The sequence below is a fragment of the Osmerus mordax genome, chromosome 3 (genome assembly GCF_038355195.1).
Source record: "Osmerus mordax isolate fOsmMor3 chromosome 3, fOsmMor3.pri, whole genome shotgun sequence".
NCBI lineage: Eukaryota > Metazoa > Chordata > Actinopteri > Osmeriformes > Osmeridae > Osmerus > Osmerus mordax.
Genome location: NC_090052.1, coordinates 3,931,739 through 3,957,809, shown reverse-complemented (window position 1 = coordinate 3,957,809; position 26,071 = coordinate 3,931,739). Strand labels below are relative to the sequence as shown.

The window sequence follows — 26,071 nt, the reverse complement described above, 5'->3', positions numbered from 1 at the left end:
TACTTGCCTCGGGGGGAATGTCCCTGTACTTACTATAAGTCGCTCTGGATAAGAGCGTCTGTTAATGTAAATGGGTAGCAGACAGCAGGAACACTGGCAAGGCGCCGGATTGGAAAGACAAGAGTCTCAGATTTTTTTGCATAACCAATTAATCGCACAATCAACAAATGACCTCTCCCCAATGAACAGCAACACCTATTGACAGCCTTGCAGAAACCCAAGGGAACACCTGCTGGTGGAAGGTCAAACGAATGACCTTTGATGTCACCGTCAAGCCGCCGCACATTTGTCTGTCCAGGATCAATACCCAACTTCAGACGCCACTCGTGGCCAGTGGAGCATGCTAGAACAGCCACTTTAAGATAGTGCTTGTCCTGGTCAATAACTTTCGACGGTCACGAAAGGTCGGCGAGCGCGAAATCCGCCATTGGGATTGGACGAAACCAAAACCACTTAGAGAGTTTGCGAAAACTGTGACGTCACGAGTGTTATACGTCAAAATTAGGCCATAACAAGCTGGTATTTCCCAAAGTATGGAAGAAATGTGTGGATGTTGTCCATATCTCTTCTGTAAATTCTCTCGTGCTCCCATGAGAGGAAAACGGCGGTGGAACATATGATTTCGATTAGAGCTGGCGACATCTCCGCAGCTTGGCACTCGGGGTAAATAGTTACAGACCAAACCAATGTGTGTGTTTTGCCTCCCTGCATGTATATGATGAGGAATGTCTTATATAATGTCCACGGGCTGGGGCTTTGGAAGCCTTGGAGCCACAGGAAGCAGGCGGGGAGAGAGAAAAGGGAGGGAGAGCGGTAGAGAGAGATGGCGCTCCTGCTGTAGGTGGTGGTAGGTAGGGGAGGAGAAGAGGAGGAGGCGGAGGGGGGGGGGGGGGGGGTAACAGGGGAGAAGAGGATTGCTTCTACTGCTCGCAGCAACCCAGACATAGAAACCAAGCCCAGGCCCGGACTTGAGCAGGCCTCGTTTACTGTGCCTTCTTCCTTCATCCATCTTTCTCTTTTTCTTTTTTCCTACCTCATCATCCCCTGCTCTGTGAATCCCTTACTGGTTTCCTGTGCCCCCCCCCCCCCCTCCCCCCCTCCGCCTACCACTCCCCTTTGGTCTTCAACAGTTAGTCCTAACCCGTTTTCCTCCGGCCCTCTTTCCTCACTGTAGAACCAACGGGTACAAGCCTCAGTCGTATTCGCTTATTGTGTTGCTGCTGTGTATTGTGGCCCACGTTGGGAGAGCCCTGCAAGTTAATAATAATACAAACCAGCTGTGTCTCCAGTTTAACTGCCACACAGCATATTGTACTAGAACTGCTCAGAGCCTTCACTGCACAGCTCCAGGACATCTGCTAGTCTCCAGCAAGTTCTACATTTTCTGTCAACTGGGAGTTAAATATTAAGTACTGTGAAACAGTCAACCTAAAATGGACCGAGTTAAAGACTCCCTAACATTCTCTAGTTGCTAAATTGCATTTTCTCGCTCGCTCCTTTCAAGAATTTCCTGTTTCAAACGCCAGAACTTTCCCCGTTAAAAACCAGACAGGGCCTGCGTTTTGTTTGAAATTTTCGGAAAGCCGAAATTCTCTCACGCCTGAAGCCCAGAGCGGAGAGGGAGTGGGACGAGAAAGAGGAGAAAAGGAAGGGAGGAAAGCGAGAGGGAGAGAGGGGAAAGGAGGAAGAGAGAGAGAGAGCAGGGTGGGGTGGGCCCACAGGAGTGAGTTACTGGGCTGTCTGTGTTTATTTTGGAAATGCAGCCCTACAGACTCGCAGCAGAGGAAACTGACCCCTCTGCTGTGCCGTGGTGTGTTCCACCCCGGGAGCCCATGTCCTATTCTCATCTGGGTCGACCCATGCAGGTGACAGCGCGGGGGGGCGTTTGGCCGCCTGGGAAGGGGTGGCTTCGACAACCCTGCGGGTCATGAATGGGCTGTTCAAGGAGGAAACAGCGGGCCTGGCTGTGTTGTGAGTAGTGGTTACAGTTTAACTGGAGAAGAATGTGTGGTCTGAGAGGCCAGTGACCAGCGCTCTCCCTTGAACTTGAGATGACGAGTCAGGATCGTCTGGATTTTAGTCAGTCGTCCAGCCCCACTCCTCGCCCCCCTCTCTCTCTTTCTGTATCTCCATCCCTCTCTCTTTCTGTTTCTGTCTCTCTGTCTCTCTGTCTCTCTGTCTCTCTGTCTCTCTTTCTCAATGTTTCTGAAGGTTAAGCAGTCTGCCCCCCACCCTCCGACCGGCAGTGGCACATATTCTTGAGTCACGGGGGGGGGGGGGGGGGGGGGGGGTCACATGACTACAGTATGTTTCCACATGGAGCAGCAGTGGCGAGTGGGTGGCACATGTAGTGGTGGCACATGTAGTGGTGGCCTCTCGGGATCTTTATCAGTCGAAACAGGTGGGCCCATTTACTTTATTATCGTCAAGCAGGGCAGAGAGGTTTGAGAGCGCGTCCAAACACACGCACACACACAGCATGTTCCCACACATACACACACACAGAATACTGTATGTGCACACAAGAGCAAGCATGCGCGCACACGCACGCTTCTGTTTAAAAGGATTTAACAGCTGAGATTGGAAATCCCATCAGGGACAGCATTTTCGAAACTCAATCCCATTTCTACCTCGCTCCCCGAGGGAGTACGGTGGCCCACTAGGGACTTTCATCTGAAAAACACATGTCATCATGCTCCTCTGCCTCTTCTCTGGCAGCACACTTCCAGCCCGGGCCTGGACAAAGGTCAACAGCACGGTTTCCTAACGCCACGCAACAAAGGAATGGATACACTTATAACAGCCGTTCAGTCAGATGTAAGGCCCCTGTTTGACTATGAAAAGTGTGTTACTCCCCTGAGAGCAAAATTGAAGTGCTAATGATGCTGCCATGTGGGTATCTGTCTCTAGAGATAAGTGGTTCTTCTCATGGGGACGATTTAAATGTGTGTGTGTGTGTCTGTGTGTGTGTAAGTGTGCAAAGGCCCTTGCCTCCGCTGCATGCAGCCCCATTCACTGGCCGCGGTAATCCCCGCCCCCTGCTGTTGCCCTCCCTTTCAGCTTGACCGTAATCCCTCCCTGCTATGGAACCCTACCGCGATATTAATTCGAACACTCACACACACTCTCGCTCATACCCTGCATGGGCTGTGCCGCTTAACAAAACCCTTTCCGCTGACCGCTGCTGCCAATATGCAGTTGCCACAGGCTTGTTTGGATATCGGATCGTTTCAGATTATATCGATGCCTGTGATACTGGTGGAATCGCTCTTGTTGTGTCATCACAGTAACAGCACCCCTGTAGAGTTTTCCTTCGCAGCCTTACAGTGATCTGCTTGGGAAACGGAGGACAGCGCTACCCATCATGCTTTGCTTCCTCCATACACAACTGGCTCGTGGTTCCTCTCCGTGACTTGGGAGTGTTGTGGCGCCTTCATTCCCACAATGCAGCAGTTTTCCTCGGGGCGTGACTTCACAAGCGTGTGTCATGGCGTGTGTGAGACTCCAGAGCGTACACGGGTAGCACACCTTCCACCCGTGCCCAGAAAGCAGGCACAATTCACCAGGCCTACCAACTCCTATATTTGTCTCCATACTTCCTGGTTTTGTGCTATGTTTGACCTTATAAGGTGTGGTTGTACATCTGCTCAGGTTGCCGCTAGCAGGCAAGGATCTGGCTTGACGCTGAAGGCACGAGTGTCTGACCTGTGGTTCCCGAACTGGACCAGAGAGGCGCTGTGCGCAAAACAGTTTCTTCGCACAGCTGTCTACCTCCTCACATCTGGCATGCAGTCAGAACCAGAGTATGCACACAGCGATAGGCTAGAGTGCTGTGTGGACACACACACACACCCACGCACACACACACACACACACACACACACGCTGAATGTGTGAGAATGGAATGAATGCCACCGCGGGGTTCCACAGCTGGAGCGAGAGGACATCTGGTCCGCACCCTGAGCCGAGGTTTGCAGTAGGAGTCGAGCGAGAGGAGTGCGTTACCTAAATAACGTGTGACAGCTCTGGTAGGTTCCCCGTCTCTGGCCTCGACCCAGCCCAGTCAGTCAGAGGAGGAAGGTTGACCCCCAGGTGAACTGGTGGGGCTGGCAGAAGCTCATCGGTTGATTGGATAAACAGGGGGGGGGGGTTGCATGGATGTGGCCGGCAACTGGACCGCGCCATTCCCTTGCAGTTCAGGGACGGGTTGGGGATTAAATGGCAGGGGCCCATCCCAGAGTCAAAGTCCCAACTTCTCTCCCCCCCCCCCCTCCTGTGGTTCAGCTTAGTACAGCCTGTGCCTTCCTCACTATTCCTCTTCCCCAAATACTTTCACTGAACTCCAGTGGGCCCCCTGCCAGACCTCCTCCACTTTCATATGACTGTCTGTTTGACACACACACACAGTTGCTGAAATACAAACACTGACACAAACACACACGACACAAAGGCACTGACTTCCATGCAGACGTGGACACACATGAACTTCGGCGCGCATTTGTGCGACTCTTTCGAACACGCACGCGCGCGCGACACACACGCGCGCGACACACACGCACACACGCACGCACACACGCACACACGCACACACGCACACACACGCTTGCGAACCGTGGAAATACCCTGCCTGCCCAAAAAGTCAGTCCCCCCCCAGAAAGTGTACGTCCATATTGGTATTGTTATGCTTTTTAATGACCAGGCGCTGTTCCCTGTTCTCTCTCCCTGGGTTTGTTAGTGCTGCCTTGGCAGTGCCCGGCTAGTTTCCCCTGGCGTCGTCTGGGACAATGAGCCCATGGGAGGCAGCCAATGAGCATGGAGCTCCATCCCCAGCCTTGTCTTAATGTGCACACAATTAGGCGGAGGGACAGAGGAATTGCTTAATTGGAGGAAAATAGCTCTTTATCCAGACCTCAACCCACGCTGCTCATCAACCGCTCAGTGCCTGCGTCGTTCGCTCAGCCTCGTGAAACTTTGAAGTAGGCTTAATCACGTTGGCGTTCCCCGAGACAAAGGCGGTATCAAAACGTCCAATGTTTGTCATACCGGTATTGTGAGAGATATTTTTTGTGGTTTGTTTTAGCCTTATGAAAGTTTAGCTGTTTGGCCATTGTGAGTTGGTGATTTTGAGGGACCATGAAAATGTCGATTACTGTGGTAGATTAACAAAGTGTGAGGTGAACAGCAAAAGATGAGACTCGTTCAAGAACACTTGATGTCACATGCACTCATTCTGAAACACATCGGTCTGATTTCGTGCCCCAGTGACATGCCCATTAACCCAGAAACACGAGTCTTTGCCTGCTCAGATTGACACGCATGCTCTGGTATGGCGTTTCGGATTTTTTTTTTTAAAGTGGATGAAAATTAAAGGAAAAGGTCGCGTTAATATTAATACGGGGAATGACACGACGTCTGTGTAAACGGTACAGACACTGGCGTGGCACGTACGCCATGCACGGCCTTCCCATATATGCCAGTCGGGGTCCAGTCTGCCTTGGACCACGGAGGGACCACCGCTGGACTTAAATATAGGTCAGTCCACACTGTCCTGCTTGAAACCGAAACATTTAAAATTTTACCTGGACGTCCACACAGACAGACACGCGCACGTCAAAACAAGTGACAAAAGGGGAACTGCCAAATGATGTAACGCCTATATGTCATCAGTGAAACCCGACACACAAGCGATACTGGGAGGGATATGGGAGTTCGAGGCACGGGCTTACCTTAGGAAAAACGCCGTAGATATGGCCGAGATAGCCTCTTCCACTTATTCCTTCTTCGGTGCAAACTTTCTGTTCAGTGTTTTAGCACACAAATCCCAAAATGATGACTGTATTCTTCTGTTTGGTTGTCTTCGATCGAAAAGAAATTACTGAGCTGACACGTCTCGATAAAATATGATGTGTCGAGTAAGGTGGTCGCTTCGCAGACCGTTGTCGATATATATAAATTCTACATGCGAAAATAAAAACATTCACTCAAATAAATGTAGATCAACATTTCCTACGAGAAGCTGTCGAAAAAATACTGTAAAATCGTGTTGAAGTCAATTGCCAGAGATTGAGATAAATTCATGCCACCAGAAAACCCGTTAAAAGTGTAAACACCCCAAACTGTATCCGTAGTCTTGTATGCTCCGATGGAGACTGTATACCGAAGACCACCGGTTGTGGGACGCGTCAAAATAAAGCCTTTAAATTATTCTCAGATACGAAGTGCATCGCTTAATGGCAACGCTGGTCAAGTGGGGTTTTCAATGGGTGGTCGTTCTCCAGGGGGTAGGAGGGGTGCGCTGGGCAGAGCAGAGATGTCGCGCGGGGGGGAGGGCTCTCTCCTTCGGTGCCTTTTCCAGATTCCGACTCCCCGCGGTCGGAGACAGCAGCGTTGTCCTTTCGTTTTCGAAATGTCTTTCCCTTTCTGAGCCCTAGAGGAGACGCGAGTGTTACTGTGGTCTCCCTGCGTCCGTCTGAGAGCAGACTGCACACCCGGACCCGAGCCAGCCCGTGTCTCCCTCTCCTCGCGCGCAGCGGACTAGTCCAGACTTTGCCAGCTCAGCGCATGCTTGCTGCTCCGCCCATCCACCATGGGCAGTCCTCTGCTCCCTCCAAAGTCTTGGGGAAAAAAAAGTATTTGGATGTTAAATAATAGTAAGAATGTTAAATAATAATATATTTGCACTCGTTTTACAATATGTTCAGTCACATAAAAAAAATACTAATAACACAATTAATGTATTAGCCTACTCAAGTCTGTAGCTGGACAGGCTATATGTTACCATAATCATGCTCAACCTGAAGGCCTATAGGCTACATTAGACTATAGTGCTTGAGTGATAAAGTACCATTAACATGAATTAATCTGTAGACGACCCTTCCTACATTAAACAGAATAAGACTGGAATCCTTCAGTCATCCAATTGGCTATTCTTAATAGTCACATAACATCACCATCTGTATAGACGCTGAGTCTACGATGTGCAATATAAACCATTTGTGTTCCTGTACTGTTTTGTCAATTTAATTGATAGTCTGGAGTGACAGATACGGATTGGCAGTGTTTCCTCATTCCACCACCAGAGGGCGTGGAAGGCAGACACTTGGGACCCAACAGCGAGGGTAGCCTACCTCTAATTCTCAACCTCAAAGTCTTTGATTAGCATTTTTTCGGTTCTATTAGCTTCAAGTAACCTACTTGATGTCTGGATAGACGGTATTTTAAGTGTGCTTTTCATAGGTTTCCAACAAAGTCCTATGCCTTCAACTATAGAGCATCTGAATTTATGATCTACGATGCTGACCTATATGCGCGCTCTGCATACATCTAATAGCCTATCTTTGCCGTGCATGGCTGTCAACTGTGCAGTGTTTTGTTGACAGATGTGACTTGAAACGTTGACACATGATATAATCTGAAATACACGCAACATTTGAAATGGGGAACACGAAACAAATTCGGTTTTCTTATCCCTTGTCTGTCAACTGGACAAGACCAGGCCAGAACGTGCGCAGTTACAGTTGGGATTGTTTTATTGATATCATATCAACACACTGCAACCATTACAAAGCTTTTATCGAGTTAGGCTACATAACTAAATATGTAAATTGGACAATTGACATTGTCCAATACCATTCACTATATGGTATTTTTTTGTTTAGTGTAAAGATAAGTTTTAATCAGGTATTTATTGCTACTACATTGTTGACATTGAAATGTTAAGACTTGACTTGCAACTATTTAGCGCGCTTGTCTACAGGCGTCTTACGAGCATGTGCTTGCAAACACATTTCCGGGTGCACGAGGCAAGCGCCGCTCCCATTTTGTGGTTCGTTCTTAGCTACTTGCACCAACAAGGCAGGAGTGGCGATTAGGTAACTCATTTCTCCTCCCTCTCCCTAACACCCAAAACCAAAATGGTGAATACGTTGAGCTGTTTCAATGTAAGCCTCCCGGTAATGTCTCTCCGCACCCTCCCCGGTTTGTTGCTGTTGTCGAAAGCCGTGCCAAGTCGTCAGCTGATGCCGCTCACAGTTGAGAGGAGTGCACGCCCCACACTGGCAGTCAGACTTAATGCCGTGACTTAGAAATGCGACAGAGAATATAAACATAAAATTGCCATGTATTCATAAAAGTTTTTATCCCCCCAATCGAAAAGTAGGAAGAAAACCGCATTACTGTGAAACGTTTACATAATAGACCATTTAGTTTTTCAGTTGCTTTTTCTTCATTAGTAGAAAATGTCGATGTGTTGGACTTTAAAAAAATAAATTTAAAAAGTGTTGCATTAACTTTTTATAAATGCACGTTAAAAACAGATACTCTACATCTTTGTTTACATGCAGTTCCTCTCTCCGCAGAAGGAGGCTTTTGGTAGTACTGTGCGATTCCTACCAGCTGTTTCCCGCCTTGAAAGATATCCGATCAGCTGCAAATACACACATACACGTACATGCAGACGGGCAGAGGGAGGGTCAGAGCGCCATACACAACGAGGGAACCCCGTCAGCTGGAGTATAGTAACATTACAACTCTGAATACTCAGCTAATACTACATATACAGACCTGGAATCATTTTTTTTATCATGGAGATTTAGTACCGTGGTTCAAGGGATTTTGCTCGCCAAAAACAGCATCCACATTTCTTATTAATTAAAACGAGAAATCCTAAACTGGAGAGGAAAGCATGGAGTATTTCATGGTACCAGCTCAAAAGGTGCCCTCCTTGCAACATTTTAGGAAAACGGAGAAGGATGTGATTGGTGGCCTTTGTAGGTGTGTATACACTTTTATATCTTGTCATCGCTGAAGAAAATGTGTGTATATCCCCATGCCATCAGTACGCACTTAGCGACGGTGGTGTGGCAACATGCTTGATTCGATCTGTATGTTATTGTGTACACGACCGACAATCGGGGAGCGGGACCGTGTGATTGCCTTCCATAAAGACAGGCTATTATTATAATTAAGCTGGGCAGCTTCCCCATGTAGACTGGGGTGACCTTATTTCCACATTACCTTTTAAATTTATTTGCAAAATCGATACAATATGCGCCCATCAAACAAACCACGTGGTTCCATGCACACCACGCTGCTGCTTCACTCACGAGCATATCTAATATTTTGTTATTTGTAATAACGCAGTGATATGTTTCCAGTAAGTTGGCTCAAACTTACTAGCAAGACATAGTATATGCATATTTTGGACAGGGCGTACGACTTGAATAACCAGAGTAACCAGAGTTCGCTTAGCTACGTTTACACAGAAAGCGGGCTCAAGTTATTGTGGGCAGTGCGGCCATGCTTGTGGCTTGTTCTACTGCGAACGGGTCTGGCGTCTTTCACCTCAGTGCAACGCCATGTTCCGTCTTACATTATGGACAAAATGTCGTTTCTGTTAATTCAGTCATCTCCACTCGCCAAATTCTCAGAGCAGTGTGTATATTTGACACATTTCTGTTGACAACTTGGCCATCAACACTGCGTCTTTTAACCCGCAGCTCTGCCATGCTGCCGCATGGACTAGCGTAGAGGAAGGATAGTCGTATCGTTGTAATGGCGGAGGCGATTAGGGTTTTCGAGGGTGGTCTTCGTGGGTGGTCATTTAATTGTGTAAAACCAGTAACAACTGAGTATTTTTTAGGCTGATGCGCGGTATACCTCGAATGAAGTAATTAATAATAGTGGTCGTTTTAATAAGGGGGTGTGTATACCGCGGAAGGCCCGTCAATGCGTCTGTTAAGACTGTTGAAGGAGGCGGAGGTATTCGTGCACCAGGCGCGTTGGGAAATGTAGTTCTTTTCTCTTGACAGTGTAACATGTAATGTGCTTTGGGTTCATGCGCATGTAAGATCATGATGTCATAATAACATGATAGCGTGGCTTTGCCTTGTCTACAGATTAGTTTAAGTCTTTAAAATGGCAATAGTATATTCCATTCTCCAACCCCATCTTTTTACATTAATTCAAAGAGCGGCTATTGCGATTCAGACCCGTAGATTAGAGCGCTCTTTTTTGGTACGGAATCATTTACTGTATTAACTGCAAACCACCGGATGCAGTCCGGTATCCAGAAAAGTGTCCCTTGGTTTGTCTGTCATGCTTGGGCAGGCTACTTGTATTTGGTTCCCAGGCTGTACACCCGTCCTCGGTTGTGATTTGGCAGTGACCGTGTTTGCCGGATGCATTCTGGGACGTAAGGAAGCGGCTGGCTCGCAGCTCCCTGCCCGCCTGTGTCTGCACAATGACTGCCTGTGTTTGCTCTGAGGCAGCTGAGTCACTACTGATAAGAGCCTTGCTAGAGAGCTTTCCAGAGATACGCTGCCTGATACAGTGGATTATGGGAAGTCCTGGCAGCCTGTTTCCCTCCCGATCAATTCTGCGTGCGGAGGACGCAGGCTGCGTAGACGAATCACGGTTTTGAGACAATAGGTCTGCCAGGGAGTTTTTGGAAAGTCAACATTGCACAGACAGCTGGTTGTTGATTGTGGACATTTCAGTGAGGTGTGTTCACGAGGCTGTTGTCAAACAGACCATCCACAACATACGTGGAGGAAGTCTGGTATTCCACGACATAATCCCACCAATCATATAGGTTTGGTTGGAATATCGATGGGGTCAAAACACTGTGCCGTTGATTTTATTATCAGATTTTTCAGTGGCCTGTTGACGTTGTTAGGGTCACGCTCCCGTCATCCACCCCAAAACCTATGTGGATGAACCGCCCACCAAGTAACCTTTGACCCTCTTCCCCCCTCCCTCCCAGTCTGGGGAATATCCCCCTGACCCCTGAAACGGCGCGCGACCAGGAGAGGCGAATCCGACGGGAGATCGCCAACAGCAACGAGCGTCGGCGCATGCAGAGCATCAACTCTGGCTTCCAGTCCCTCAAGACGCTCATCCCCCACAGCGACGGAGAGAAGCTCAGCAAGGTGGGGCTCTGGCCGAGGCAGGAGACGCAATGTCTCCTGAGTTGGTCTTTAGGTCAAGTCCGCCCTGCTGCAGTTCCTGTCCATGATTGTTGTCAAAAGGACTAGAACCTTTTCGAGTTTTTTGGCTTCAGTACCCCTTTTTCTGATATCTGAATCCAAGAACCCTTCATACCCATATTTACGTTCTGTAAATATTTATATCCATTTTCATTATTTACTCTAATTTTTCCACTTTGTCTGTACCTCCTGACGAGGAGGTACTACCTCGTACCCCCATTTGAGAAACACTCTAACCCGCCTGTCCCTCATGCCAGGCAGCTATCTTGCAGCAGACAGCAGAGTACATCTTCTCCCTGGAACAGGAGAAGACCCGGCTACTGCAGCAGAACAATCAGCTGAAGCGCTTCATCCAGGTGAGGAGGGACTAGAACTTAGCTGAGGGAGTAGAACTTAGCTGAGGGAGTAGAACTTAGCTGGGGAACTAGAACCTAGCTGAGGGACTAGAACCTAGCTGGGGAACTAGAACCTTGCTGGGGAACTAGAACCTTGCTGAGGGACTAGACCTACAGACCACCCGGTCCACCTTAACTGCAAGTCTATGCATAGTCCTGGTGGTCTGTTAATGGCAATGTTATATCCCACCGCTGTAACTCCCACCGTTCACCCCCCCACCAGGAGTTCAGCGGCTCCTCCCCGAAGAGGAGGCGTGCTGAGGAGAAGGACGAGGGGATCGGCTCCCCCGACATCCTGGAGGAGGAGAAGGGGGAGGACCTGCGGAGGGAGATGATCGAGCTACGGCAGCAGCTGGATAAGGAACGTTCCGCCAGGATGCTGTTGGAAGAACAGGTGACACATGCAGACAGACATGCAGACAGACAGACGTACATGCAGACAGACGTACATGCAGACAGACGTACATGCAGACAGACATGCATGCAGACAGACGTGCATGCAGACAGACATGCATGCACAGACATGCATGCAGACAAACATGCATGCATCCTATGCTTTGAACAACGGAACAACATTATGCAAAAGAGGCACTTGTAGTCAAAGCCCCCCCCCAGGTGTAACAGCCCCCCCCCCTTTCCCGGTGTTGCAGATCCGCTCCCTGGACGCCCACCTGTACTCGGAGAAGCTTCTGGACCAGGAGCTGCGGGCCGGCCGCCTGGCCCAGCAGCAGCACGACCAGTCGGAGGAGAACACACCCGCCCTCAGCCCGCAGGTGAGACCCACGCATGTCCGTTTAACCTGAGGTGGATGGGGAAACTCACTCCTCAAAGCTAGCTTTTTCAGTGGTGTAGTCTTGTAGCTAGTAGTCTTGTAGCTAGTAGTCTTGTAGCTAGTAGTCAGGCTTGTAGGTTGCAGAGCCCCGACTTCGAAGCACAGTGGGGGTAAAGATCAGGAGGAATCAAAACTGACAGGCGACACGACTGTTATATACTCAGTGTTTCCCACAGATTAGAAAGCTATTTGTGGCGGGGGGGTCGAAATAATTCACAAAATCAACAACAACAAACAAATAATTTCTGCATATGCAGGTAGCGACGCTAGTGCTAAATAACTATTTAACTGGTCGGCTCCATGACGCCAGGTAGGTACCTAGCGAAAAGTAGCCTCAACTTTCCTTGACCTTAGCTACGGCACTAATGCTGAAGGCTCGCTGATATAGCTGTCGGTCTTACTACAACGGCGTAGGTATGCATCGTTGCTAACGTGTGCTGACGTTGTGATTGTGCTTATGTGGGAGAGACGGAGGGCGAGCAGGGAAAGGAAATGCAGCTGAAGGAATACGCTGCGTGTTTTTACCTAAATAGTGTTTTTTTTTTTTTTTTGACGAAACACAATATGTGGCGGCCGGTGTTGATTCTGTGGCGCACCGCCACGAATTAGTCTGTGTGGGAAACACTGATACTATAGCTGTTACATACACACACCATCTGCTGCTGGGGAAAGGTATTTAGTACCGTTTAAGACCCGCACTGTGTGCACACCGGACTGATTTGTGTACGACCCCACACTCTTCCAAACGGCGTCAAAGTACATGGCGGTGCGAACAGAGGTGACACGTTTACGGCTCGCAGATCGTTTTTCTGCCCGTCTGCAGCCCGGGCGTGCTGGGAGAGTCTCGTTACAGCCGCCCCGTCTGGCCCTGTCGCTGGCAAAGGGGAACACGACGCCAAATCAATAGACCTCCACACACTCCCCGCCCCCCCCCTCCCCAGGAAGTAGTGTCAGCTCGGGCGGGGCGGAGGGTGTTGATCCACAGACGCCACACATCAGCTGTCACGGGAGTGGGGGTGGGAGGGCAGCACTGAGATGAGACACCCACGCTGTTTTGTAGCCCATCGTTTTTGTAGCCATTCCTTTATGTGCCTGGTCCAGATGAAGGCTGGTTGATAGGAAGGTTCCCACTGTTACACCTTAAACTGGGGCTGTGGCAAATGGAGGTCTGTGTCGGAAGTAGGGCTGAACGATTAATTGCATTTGCGCTTAATATCGCGATGGGACAGAACGCGATTTTGTAATCGCAAAGGCTGCGATTTTACTTTGGTCACGTGACACGCGAGAGTAACGCAGTTTGCAGACGAAGGATCAACTTTGCACGCTACACTGTACCTTGACCTGTACGATCATGGCCTCAGGCTCAACAGAACCTGAGACTACAGTCACTTTGCCAATTTTGCCTTTAAAAGAAAAGTTCTATTTCTAACACAACACAGGACTGTGTTGTGTTATTAGCCCAAAATGTCCTTAAGTTCTATTTCTTGTGTCAAGAAATAATGCATGTGTGCATTATTTCTATATTGTGTGGGAGTCAGGTGGCTGAGCGGTTATGGAATCGGGCTGGTAATCAGAAGGTTGCTGGTTCGATTCCCCGGCTGTGCAAAATGACGTTGTGTCCTTGGACAAGGCACTTCACCCTTCTTGCCTCGGAGGGAATGTCCCTGTACTTCCATGACTAAATGTAAATGTCTGTATGCCCCAAACCCATGCAGGTTTTGGCGCCGGCCACGCCTCCCGCCCCCACCCACCACGCCACGGTCATCGTCCCTGCGCCGGCACAGCCCTCCACCCAGCCCCATCACGTCACCGTGGTTACCATGGGCCCGCCCTCGGTCATCAACGCAGCATCCACGTCTCGGCAGAACCTGGACACGATCGTGCAGGTGAGAGAGACAAAGACGTGTGTGTGTGGGGGGGGGTACAGTCTGTTGGCAGCTTTTTAGAAACCATCGCAAACCCTGATGCAGTTCCACTTGTAACCACCAGAAGGTGCTGTTCAAACTTTGACTCAACTCCTCCCACTTTCTCTCTCGTGCTTTCTCTCCCCCCTCTTCATTTCTCTCTCCATCCCTCTCCCCCTCCCCCCCTCCAGGCCATCCAGCATATTGAGGGCACCCAGCACGAGGAGGCCGGTGTGGGGGGCGAGGACGAGCAGAGGAGGGCCGTGATCGTCACCCCCGGTCGAGGCCCGTCAGGCTCCGACACGGGGTCCGACAGCGAGGAGGCGGAGGACTGCTCACTGCCCTGAGACCTTGTCTGGGTCACACACACACACACCAAAAGAAGGGGCTTTTGACAGTGGGGCCCATACAAACACCAAGCTCTCTGACTGTGGACACTACTAGGAGGAAGATGATGATGGAAAAAGGCTAACACACACATCATCCACTTACTGTAGAACCATAGGCTGCCCTAACAGTTTAATTGTCTTTTTCTTTCTTTTTTTCCAATCTCTTACGCTCTTCTCAATTTCCTGCTCCTTTGCTGGCTACCAAGGTTCTGACACACACACACACACACACACACACAGGACTACATAAAGGGTGAGCTAGACTGAATGTCTGGACCACACCAGTATCCCCCCCCCCCTTTCTCGTTCCCTGGATGACACTGCTCCAGATCCTTGCTGGCACTTCCACACACAGGGCCGTGCCCCTGAATGAACCCTTTCTCTGCCTACACTATCGTGTCTAAGAAGCTGTGTGTATCCAGACACTGTGAGTCTACCAGACGGGTAGTAGACCTGGCGCTGGAACGAGAGGATTTTTCTGTTTTTTGTTTTACTCTTGCGGAGTAAAAATGAAAACATTTCACTTCCCCCGGTCTTTCTGCTGGGTGGGGTATCTGGTCAGCGATTGTACTTAAGGCCAACAAGCAGCACCTAGACTGGAAACTGTCACTTTGTCCCTGTCGAGCTAAGAAACTTAGCTTGGGAGACGAGGCAATTGTTTTTTTTTTTTATGGAGGAGAACAGAGGAAGAGTGCACTTAACCAATTCCCTACCTTCTCTCTCTCTCTCCTTTTGTCTGTCTATGTTGGTGCCACCACGTGCTCTTTTACTGGGCTGGGTCCCAGTATACACGCCATGTTTTTAGGCACACTACCCCCTTTCGACACCCCCCACACTCTAAAACGGCCACCCTAGGGCAACCTAAAGGTCGGGGTCGGTGCAGAAAAGAGCCTGGCTTGTTGTAGAAGCCAATCCGAGGATAGTTCTCTCTGTGCGTCCCATCGTTCACCGGGGTTCGTTTTGGCTCTGGCGTCGTTCAGCGACCGCTCACCCTCCTCGAGGGTCAAGGCATTCACTCACCGAGTTGCTCGGTCGTGCCGTGGAGCCGCGTCGAACACGCCGAGCGCACTCGCTCTATGCATTCTCTCGTCGCCGAAGTGGTGGATTTATTTTTTATCGTTGAACGTTCATAGCCGCCGCTCGGACGTTAAAAGCTCTCAGTGCCGGAGTTGCATGTCGTCCTGTCTTACAGTCCTCACTTTAGTTTTAGTCCCCAGGTTACCAGACAGAGACAGACTGCTAGGTGAACAGCAGCAGCTGGCCTTAACCCAGCCCTGGTGGAGGACAGACCTGAACAGTCCTCCATCCTCTAACCCCCCCCACCCCCCCACCGCTGCAAGACCTCCCCCCCCCCCCTGTACCCAGACCCCCTACTGTAGAGACATGCCGGTATCACTGGAGCCTTCCATTTTTTTCACATGGATGGACATTCTAGACATTCCAGAAGATTCTATCCCTTTAACCCCCCATCTTAACCAGCCCCTATTCACTAGTACAGCATGCTTGGTTTTAGTTTCTGGAGATAGTTTTGGCATCGTACTTGCCATAGCAATGGAGTTTCTTGTTTTGTTTTTTATCGTAATATGAATTTGATGGCAAATTCGAGTGTGTGTTCTTAATGGTGTCCTTTTTTTTTGTACATAAAAAAAATAAAAAAAATAAACTGCTGGACAGAAATTGTTCAAGTGGACGCAGCTTGCCTGTCCTTCCTGGCTCTAGGAGTGAACTCACAGCGAGGTCAGGACAGGACTGAGCTACATGGCTGCTGGGATATTTACCTCAGCCAGGGACGAACCGGTGTACACGGTCGACCTGCTCTCGAGGTATGATTTCCCCCCCCCCCCCCCTTCCCCCCCCCAAAGAAAACGTATGTTGTTAATCCTTACCTGAAACAGGCCCGCGTACTGAACACGTATTGATTGCTGAAAAGACGTGGTTTGCTCTTGGTCCATCTTCCCTCTCGCCCGGTGAACCTGTATTCAACCACTTCCTCTCGAAGCCTTTTAACTGCCCCGCGTCTCTGTAAACGGACACGTCAGAGATTCGGGTCTGGAGATCCGAGGAGGCAGGGGGGGGTCAGTAACTGTGATTTTGAAGCCCTTACTGTACTAAGAGGGAAAGGTCTATTTTTGGAAAAAATCCCCCCCCCCCTCCCCTCCCGCCCAGCTAAAGCCCTTGAAAAGCTGTGAGATAAAGCGCATAGCTGTTCTACTCTCCTCTATACCCATGCCCTCTCCATGTCTCTCCATCCCACACTCTCTCTTCTGTCGTCTCTCTCCTCATCAGTCTGGACCTATCTTCCCTCTCTCCAGACCCTCCTTTCCATAAAAAAAAAAAAATCTGTTGTTGATTTTGTTTGTTTGTTTTTTTGTGGACCTTTTGTTTGTTGGTCCATGTGGTCATCAAGAAGCTATAGTATTTCTGGATTTTTTTTAAGGAAAAAAAACAAACGGGGGGGGGGGGGGGTTAGGAGGCTTGTGCCTTTGTAAAAACAGAATAATAAAGTTTGTACTTTGTTTTTTACATTTGGTCTCCGTGTTTTCTTTTAATTCGTTTCAGTTTAATTAGAGCAATTGCATTTCCTGGGTAGAGAACTATTTATTCTCTTTACTTCATCTTGGTCCTCTGAGTGGTTTGGTTTGTGAACAAGTGGCTCTTTGTGATTGGTGGTTGTCCACCTGAGATTGTGGGTGAGCTGTAGTCTTCAGTGTGATGCCACATCTCTGTCTTTCTCGCTGCTCCAACTCCTTCCTGCCTCCTGCTCACACATTCAATGAGAGGTCACCAAGGTCAACGCTCCCTCTGGTGTTGTGAAGTGACAGGAGATTTGGGTGCCCAGACAAAATGTGAATAACAGAGTCCATGCTAACCGTACGACAACTAGCAGATGTCATCTTGCAGGAGCTCGAGGAAAGGGCCTACGCAGTTAGTTTCCTCGTGTTCGAAGCTCTTGAGGTTTGCAGTATGTCGATCACATTACAACTTCTGATGGAAATTAGGCGACACGTTATGGAAGACTTCCTATGATGTTCCTCAGGAATATTTCCTAGTCAGCCACTTGATACTCGAAATACAAGGTTTCCTCTAGAGTGGTCAAGATTGGCTGACATGTCCTTTACAGAATGTGGTGCAGCATACTCACAATTGTTGGAACACACCTGTGTTCCAACATAGCTTCTACTGATGTCATTATCACAGAAACGTCCGCTGGTAACCCAAGCAAGCCCAGCAACAAGCATTGCCACCTGTTGAGCTAAAGGCTCAGTGGAGGCTAGCCTAGCCTAGCTTAGCTGGGACTAACACTTGGCCATGCAACCAGAGCCTGCCCTCTGTTTGGGTCAGAGGTCATAAACTGTCAAGGTATTTCTGGAGGAACTGATTGGAGAAACCTGAGAGAACTTCTCAGACTGGAGACGAGACATTGGAAGGACAAGACAGGCATATACTCTACAGGGCACATACATGTTTCTGGACGAGACACTGTGGTGTCACTGTAACCGAGGAACACAATTAAGCGTCAGCGACAACGCTCTAGAACTGCTGCTGTACTGGTAGCTGAAGTGGGTTCCACAAACCTGGCAACTCAAACCTGGCAACCTGCCTTACCACCTTGGAGGCAACTTGACTGTTTTTGTCAACTTGTATGTCAAAGTCATGCAACACTTTAATACCTGAATTAAGTGAATGTGCACCAATATTAGCCTAGCTTTGGAATTTAGTTCAAACCCACAAGCTCTACCAGACTCCGAACAGAAGAACATCAAAACATGAGACCTCTTAAGATGAAGGCTAGGCCTATTGTTGTAACTTCGGTTTTCGGATACTTTTTGTAAACTATGTTTTTCTGAAGGGGAAACTAGTACTTTCACTTGAGGATTAGTTCACAGTAAGACATTAATTCCCAAGAATTGTAAGATTACTTTCAACCAGACGGTGCCTGCTTTGGAGTGATAAGGAAGCAGTAATCCACCAAGCGTATATCTGGGAGTTTCTCCTCCCTTCTTCATCCCTTCCCTGCTTTCCTCTCCTCCTCTCTTCTCCTTTTCACCCCTATCTCCTCTCCTCCTTTCCTCACCTCTCCTTTCCTCACCTCTCCTTTCCTTTCCTCACCCCTCTTCTCCTTTCCTCACCTCTCCTCTCCTCCTTTCCTCACCCCTCTTCTCCTTTCCTCTCCCCTCTTCTCCTTTCCTTTCCTCACCCCTCTTCTCCTTTCCTCACCTCTCTTCTCCTCTCCTCCTTTCCTCGCCCCTCTTCTCCTTTCCTCACCTCTCCTCTCCTTTCCTCCTTTCCTCACCCCTCTGCTCTGTCGTCCCTTCCTGTTCTACTTCGCCAAATCAGCCATTTTTGTAGTTCTATCACCTCCATATAATCTACGTTTTTTTTTCCTAGTCAGCTAGAAAGCCGAACATCAATCTACAGTACCTATACTACAGTCAATTCTGGAATTGCTAAATGTGACATGTTTATGAGCAGTTTATTGAGCTACTGTGATAAAACTGCCATGGTTATTTGTTTATTGCATTCTGCTGGGGAGAAGAACGAGGGCTTGTAGAGCTTCTGGTTTTATTGAATAATGGATGTTTTTTATCTGTGTGATTTGTCTAATTAATTTCAGAAAATTATAGTTTGGTCATAAAAAAACTAATCTCAGTGACTAGATTTGGTGATTCTATGATTCACCACTAAGTGACACCAAGGTTTGTTCATTTACTAGGCTGAAACTGAGTTTCTCAGTTTGTATCTTTAAGCATGCATCATTTGTAAACATTTATTTCAAGAATTTATATTATTTTAGGGGGACCTTAATTCTCTTGTCTCGACGTCAATGTCCCAAAAGGGCCACATTTAAAGAGCCAGTCACCTGCCAGTACGCATTGGGCCCTGCCATGACTCTGACGCCTCACACTCACACACTGTCACCCCCACCCACTGTCCCGGTCAGTGCCCCACCCCCAACCATGTCTACCCTTTGACCTTCCTGCCTTGATATATATAGCCTGAGAGACTGTCACAGTTCTCCTGGCAGCCATCATGAAGGGTATAGTCTCAATCTGCTGCTTCTTCTCCCTGCTGGTCCTGGCCACAGCAGGTAAGGTGTGTGTGGGTGTGTGTGTGTTTTTGTGTGTGTGTGTGTTTGTGAGGGGCGGGGGGGCCTTGCTAGTTCACCAGAAATCTCTTACACTTACTGTATGTGCTAAAGACCCGGGGTCGTGTATGAGTTGGTTGCATAGTTCCTTGGTGTCGGCTTGGTGTCACTGACACAGCAGTGCCCTGTCCAGTCGGTCTTCCACCACATCTGAGCCTTCAAACTAACTTTATCGTTCCCGTGTTCTCACAGCAATGCCCGTGAAAGTCATCGCTAGATCAACTGTGTACCTTTGTTCATGTTCATTGATCATTTCAGTGTCTTATACTGAAAGGTGGACTTCACTTTCAGTCATGGATTGAAAAGACCAGGGGGACATCTGGAGAATGGAGGTTTAGAGTCTGGGTGTTTGGGGACACAAGGTGGCCCTTCAAACGGTCACGCTGTCACCAGAGGGGGACAGGACAGGGTGTCTGGCAGCCCCTTCTCTGCCTTCCTGCTGGCCTATTTCAGATCAGGGAGGTTAAAATTAAAACGGTGTTCGCAGAGTCAGGGATGGATGTATTTTAAGGCTTCAGCATGGTCTCATCCTTTTTATACAACCGCTCTGAAAGGAGGGTCCATGTCTCTCTCTCTCTGTCACTCTTTCCAAGCATGTGTACTTTTCAGATCTGACCAGTTAATCCTTTATTAGGTCTGCTGATGAGGTTCTTGGGTGGACACAAACTTTCTGTGTGCCTTTTGAACAGTGGACGCTCCAGCCTGGTTGTGTGTGTGTGTGTGTGTGTGTGTGTGTCAGCTGTCCTAAAGTATGGCACCAGCTGATGGAAACTATCAGAGGCTGGGGAGAGAACTCACAGAGGAGTCTGAATACACTCTCTCTCTGTGCCTCTCTCTGTCTCGCTCTCCCTCTATCTCTCTCTGTCTCGCTCTCTCTGTCTCTCTCTCTCTCTCTCTCTGCCACTCTCTCTATCTGTCTCTTTCGCTCTCTCTGTCTCTCTCTATCTCTCTCTGTCTCTCTCTCTCTCTCTGCCACTCTCTCTATCTGTCTCTTTCGCTCTCTCTGTCTCTCTCTGTCACTCTCTCTCTTTCTCTCTCCCCCCCCCCTCTCTCTCCCTCTCTCTCTCTCCCTACCTTCTCTTCTTCTTTCTGCTACATAATGTTCCTAACTAACTGTCTTTGGGTAAAGAGGAGCTGATGGCATGACTGGTGGTTTTGACTCTCAACTAAATTACTTACCCTGTAAAGAAATAGCTGACTTAATGCTTTGGCTCGTATCAAGGTTGATAGTTCAAGTAAATGTTCTTACATGGCACAGTGATTACAGGAATCTGGCACGCCCGCTCCAGGAAGCCGGGCGGCCCGTGTCATTGCGCTGGGGTAGTTGGCATTACCCTTGTTCCGTCCTTGGATGGCGGCGGGCCGCAGGGCCAGACCTCCATATCCTAGCCTGCCGTCAGGTGTCTAAGATTGGAAGGCGTCCTGAAACCCAACACCGTCCACTATAGATCTCCCATCTCCCTCCCTCCCGTCCCATTTCCTCCCTCCCTGCCTCCCTTCCCATCTCCTCCCACACCCTCCCCTCTTCCTCCCTCCCCATCTCCTCCCTCCCATTCCCCCCCTCCTCTCTCCTTCTCCTTCCAGACCCCTGTCTCCTCCCTCCCTCCCCATCTCCTCCCTCCCATTCCCCCCCTCCTCTCTCCTTCTCCCTCCAGTCCCCTGTCTCCTCCTTCCCCATCTCCTCCCTCCCATTACCCCCCCTCCTCTCTCCTTCTCCCTCCAGACCCCTGTCTCCTCCCTCCCTCCCCCGTCTCCTCCCTCCTCTTCTCCTCATCCTTCCTCCCCCCCTTCCCTACAGACCCCCATCCCGCGCTACCCTTTAGACACACTGCACAGCTGCTGTCACCATGCACTGTCACAATCACAATTTATTCCCAGCCGTTGGCCTTATAGGGACATGTATTATGCTGTCAGGCAGGGCCAGGAGCCTAGCCCTCATCACATATGATTCAACGGCACTTTATGGCAGTTTAACGTATTTATATTGTTGTTGGATGAAGCTGGAAGTATTTTTTGAAAGATTTGTCATCAGTTGATTTCTGGACCGTCATGAATCTACAGTGCTATTTGATGGGAAGGGAGGTAGTTGGACTGGTTTTCTTGATCCATTTGAAGGAAATGTTAATGAATTCAGTTACAAGTGTAGTACCTGATTGGTGAATTGAGTGATTGATGGTCTTGGTCAGGTCTAGTGAAATGGAGAATGACTGCTTTGCTGCGGTGACTCAGGTGTCAGTCGGTTGTGAAAGGCGAGTTTAATGGAGTTGCTTGATCTTGAGGTCAACAGTGAGGAACCTGGTTAATCCTCCGACACCTGCTCTGCCTGGAGTCACTATCTGTCAGTTTTATCCAGGAAGATGTATTTTCTGTGAAAGATACTTATTCAGATACGTGTCTTCATGTAGCATGAGTTATTTGTGTTGCAAAAAGTTTTGTGTTTTTGTCTGAATGTGTGTTAGGCCCTTTTTCTACTAGAAGGTTCCGGCTTGACCTACTGGTGTGGTTCAATACAAACCAAGGTGATGATAAAAGGTGACTTGAAAACAGACTTCTGATTGGCCAGAGAATTGCAACACGGGACATGGCCGCAATCTGGCCGCCATTTTGTTTAGCACTGGACGACTCGATTCAATGTCAAACGGCAAAACGCCGTCGTCAATTGAGAGGGTGTAAACATTCCTGTGGTTGCCGCCGGAAACATCCAGAGAGAGTGTGTGAGTGTTGCGAAATCGCGTCGAAGATTTCCGTGTGGTGTCGTTACGCCAACCAGCTACACTGAGGTGGTGGGTTTTGTCTCCCTGTCGACAGTCATCTAGTCGGTTGGAACAGAGTCGTCCTCGGTTCCACAAAGTGAATCCAAGACAAGCCTGAATGAGGACGTATGCACACCGTGAGGCCAAAGTGGATGTCCCGGTTGAGAGCGCTGAAGAGACACCCCGCTGTGTACGCTCGTGAGATCTCCTGATGGCACGCTGTCACGGTGGGGACAGGCAGGGGGCATCCCTCAACTGTCACTACATGGGGGACACTGCCCCCCCCCCCACTGTCCAACAACCCCTTTACCACAACAGGGACAGGATGAGATCCCCCCCCCCCCAAGGTTTCGCGCAGTGTCCTCCTGCCTCTCCTCTTTGACTGACATAGCAGCATCAGACCGACCACTCCCACTGTTCCTGCGTCTCCATACCAACGCGCCTTAAAATAGGAGGCTCTACGACCCCCCAGCCCTTCCATCTCCTGACCCTTTGTGGAGCTATATCTGACCACGGCGCCACCTGTCGACATCCATGCCCACCCCCCCATTAACCACGCTCCATGCTGGCCCACTCTGATCACCCGCGCGGGCACCCCCGACCCCCCCCCCCCCCACCCCCCTGGGGTCATGGGGGTGGAGATGATGTGACGGCTCGGAATGCGAGGCGCTGATTTCACGGAAACTACATGTTGGAGCCATGGCTACCATGGCTACCATGGCTACGTGTTCTTAAACAACAACAGATCCAACTATCTCGGACGCTATCTGTGCATCTTGCTAGTCCTGGGAGGATGGTCAGTGGTGGTGGGCTAGTTAGTTGGCAGGAAACTAGTTGAAAGCAGTTGTCTTAGCCTCGTGTTCCCTCTCAGGATAATTTCAAGACAACTCCAGTATTAGGGCCGCAAACCACAGCGGTCTGGATCAGGGTGATGACTGGGTCAGAGTCAGGGTGATGACTGGGTCCGATCAGGGTGATGACTGGGTCAGGGTCAGGCTGATGACTGGGTCAGAGTCAGGGTGATGACTGGGTCAGGGTCAGGGGGATGACTGGGTCAGGGTCAGGGTGATGACTGGGTCAGGGTCAGGGTGATGACTGGGTCAGAGTCAGGGGGATGACTGGGTCAGGGTCAGGGGGATGACTGGGTCAGGGTGATGACTGGGTCAGGGTCAGGGTGATGACTGGGTCAGAGTCAGGGGGATGACTGGGTCAGGGTCAGGGGGATGACTGGGCCAGGGTGATGACTGGGTCAGGGTGATGACTGGGTCAGGGTCAGGGTGATGACTGGGTCAGAGTCAGGGGGATGACTGGGTCAGGGTCAGGGGGATGACTGGGTCAGGGTGATGACTGGGTCAGGGTCAGGGGGATGACTGGGTCAGGGTCAGGGGGATGACTGGGTCAGAGTCAGGGGGATGACTGGGTCAAGGTGATGACTGGGTCAGGGTCAGGGGGATGACTGGGTCAGGGTGATGACTGGGTCAGGGTCAGGGGGATGACTGGGTCAGGGTCAGGGGGATGACTGGATCAGGACCATCAACACCACCGTCCTCCATGCTGGCTTTAACATGGCAAGAATGTTAGGTACTGTGCCACCTTAAGGCCCACTATTCAGTTCATGATCAAATATAACTGTAATGAGGAAAGACTATATTTGGCCCCTCGATGCTAAATCTCTGCCATGGAAATCCCCCATCCCTAAAAGGTACCCCCCCAAAGAAAACCCACAGTGTTCACCCCGGGGGCTGTGGAGGGCTTATCATGTTAGCTGTAATTAAATTAAACTGCCCAGCATCGCTAGCTGACCTCCATCAGATGTATGCTTTTAAAAACTCTTCCAGATATGAGATGCATACACAAGCGCTTGGATAGTCACACACTTGACATACAGCTCTGGAAAAAATTGAGAGACCACCGCAACTTTTGAGAAGGACAATTTTGAGTGTGAAACGGAAGGGTAAATTTGTTTAGGCCACTGCACATTTTTACCCTTCTGTTCCTCACTCAAAATGGTCCTTCTCAACCTTTTTAAAAACGAAAGAAAAAGGTGCAGTGGTCTCTCAATCTTTTCCAGAGCTGTAGGTAGTAACATGTTTACGTGAGAACGACACACGATACGAGATGACGCGGACGTCATTTGCAACTTTGTGTGGAGCATGGAAAGTTCTACTGATCCTCAAATGACCACCACCAACCCCTAATCCATGACCTTTGTGAAGTGATTTCCCAATAACGGTGACATTAAGCATCCTCTTTACAGCACCGAAGCTAACAGCTATTAGTGTAGGCGTGACACATAACTGCTCAGGCCACAACCACCCTGTGTGCTGTTCTTCCAAAAGCCGGCAGCTCTTTACCGGCAAAGTACCAACTGGACGAGTGGTTGCCACCGGAATGTTCCTCCTAAGCTGCTCCCGGTTGCCCAGCAACGGGCTCAACCGGGACACATGGTGCTCGTGACAGATGTCCCACTCCGGAGCTGCTCCCCTGGCGCCTGGAGGGTTAATTTAGAGTGTCGTGGGGTCCGATGCCAGGCCTGCTGCTGTCTATCTCTCTGATCTGTCTCGCTGGGAGGGGGGGGGGGGGGGGGGGGGGGGGGGCTGGGAGGGGGATTCACCAGAAGACGGCAGGGTGTTGATGAGCGCCCGGTCGTTGGGCTACTGGAGGGGCCCGGTGTCAGAAGACATGGAGGCTGTCAGTGATGAGTTCTAGAAGGGCAACGTTCTGTACACCAGGGCTGTGTGGTTCCTGACCCTAGGCAGATCCCTCGCTGGCCACCAGTGGGAGCCCTCATTGATGTCCAGCCACATTTCCCAGCGGCTCACCCAGCCAATGGGGGCTATTATAATTGTGCGGTAAAAATAACTTAGAAAAAGGCCGAATGCCTTATTTACGACTCCAAATGGCCGAGAAACAGTCCTGATTTACAGACAGAATATCAAATCTGGGACACAGTGTGATTCCTCACATATGACCCAGTAAGATTTTCCTCTGACTGTTTTTCTACTTGGTCATCGTTATCTAAAATGTTATGATGTTGATGGGGATTATTAAAAGATCTGATTGTGTATGTGTGTATATGGAATAACTGCCCAGTGGGGTGTCTCCAGTCGTATTTCTGACAGGGTGTTTCACATCTTCATCCAAGCCTAGTCCCAGACCAGCCGACCTACTTCACTCACCATGGGCTGAAGTTTTTAGAAAGTGTCGGGGCAAATGACTGTAATCAAATCTGCCTGTGACTGCGTTCCAAACAGCTCCGGCCTCCTTCACCTTCCAGTAAATCCTAACAGGAAGTCAACCTGAGGGAAGAGTTAGGGTGCAAAGATGGCCGTCACGCGGCTCCCAGGCGGGTGACAACCCCTGGGATGACTGGAACAGTGAAGCACTTTGTATCAGACTAAGCCTGAGACGTAGATTATATACTAAACCCCGTCCTTGACTTTTGGTTTTGCTCTCTAAATCCTCTATAATACATTGTGAATGGTAAAACCATTTTTTAAACGTGTTCATTCCTACCTTTTTAACTAACCGTTGGCTATTCTCGTTCCTTGTATGGAGTGTGTTAACCAACCTCGTTTGCCCATGCTAAAGGTGCGTTAAATGTTCAATTTAAATCAAAGCTAAATCACTTGAGAACAAGAAACTCACAGTCTTGTGTCTGAGATTT

The 26,071-nt window shown here is 49.5% G+C and overlaps 2 protein-coding genes across 2 annotated transcripts in view; one reads left to right on the top strand and one right to left on the bottom strand.

Moving 5' to 3' along the window:
* Nucleotides 1-6,492, bottom strand: part of glis2b (GLIS family zinc finger 2b) — a 17,552-nt gene extending 11,060 nt beyond the window's left edge. The window contains exon 1 of the mRNA XM_067233381.1: nt 5,727-6,492. The gene's annotated coding sequence lies outside the window, so the exon portion shown is untranslated. The remainder of the gene's footprint in view (nt 1-5,726) is intronic.
* A 2,027-nt stretch (nt 6,493-8,519) lies between these two features.
* Nucleotides 8,520-15,818, top strand: tfap4 (transcription factor AP-4 (activating enhancer binding protein 4)). Its single transcript, XM_067232951.1, has 7 exons — nt 8,520-8,772; nt 10,763-10,928; nt 11,243-11,341; nt 11,604-11,774; nt 12,031-12,153; nt 13,928-14,098; nt 14,308-15,818. Exons 1-7 carry the CDS (start codon nt 8,684-8,686, stop codon nt 14,461-14,463), a joined length of 975 nt encoding a protein of 324 aa, XP_067089052.1. The 5' UTR covers nt 8,520-8,683; the 3' UTR covers nt 14,464-15,818.
* Nucleotides 15,819-26,071: the final 10,253 nt, after the last annotated feature.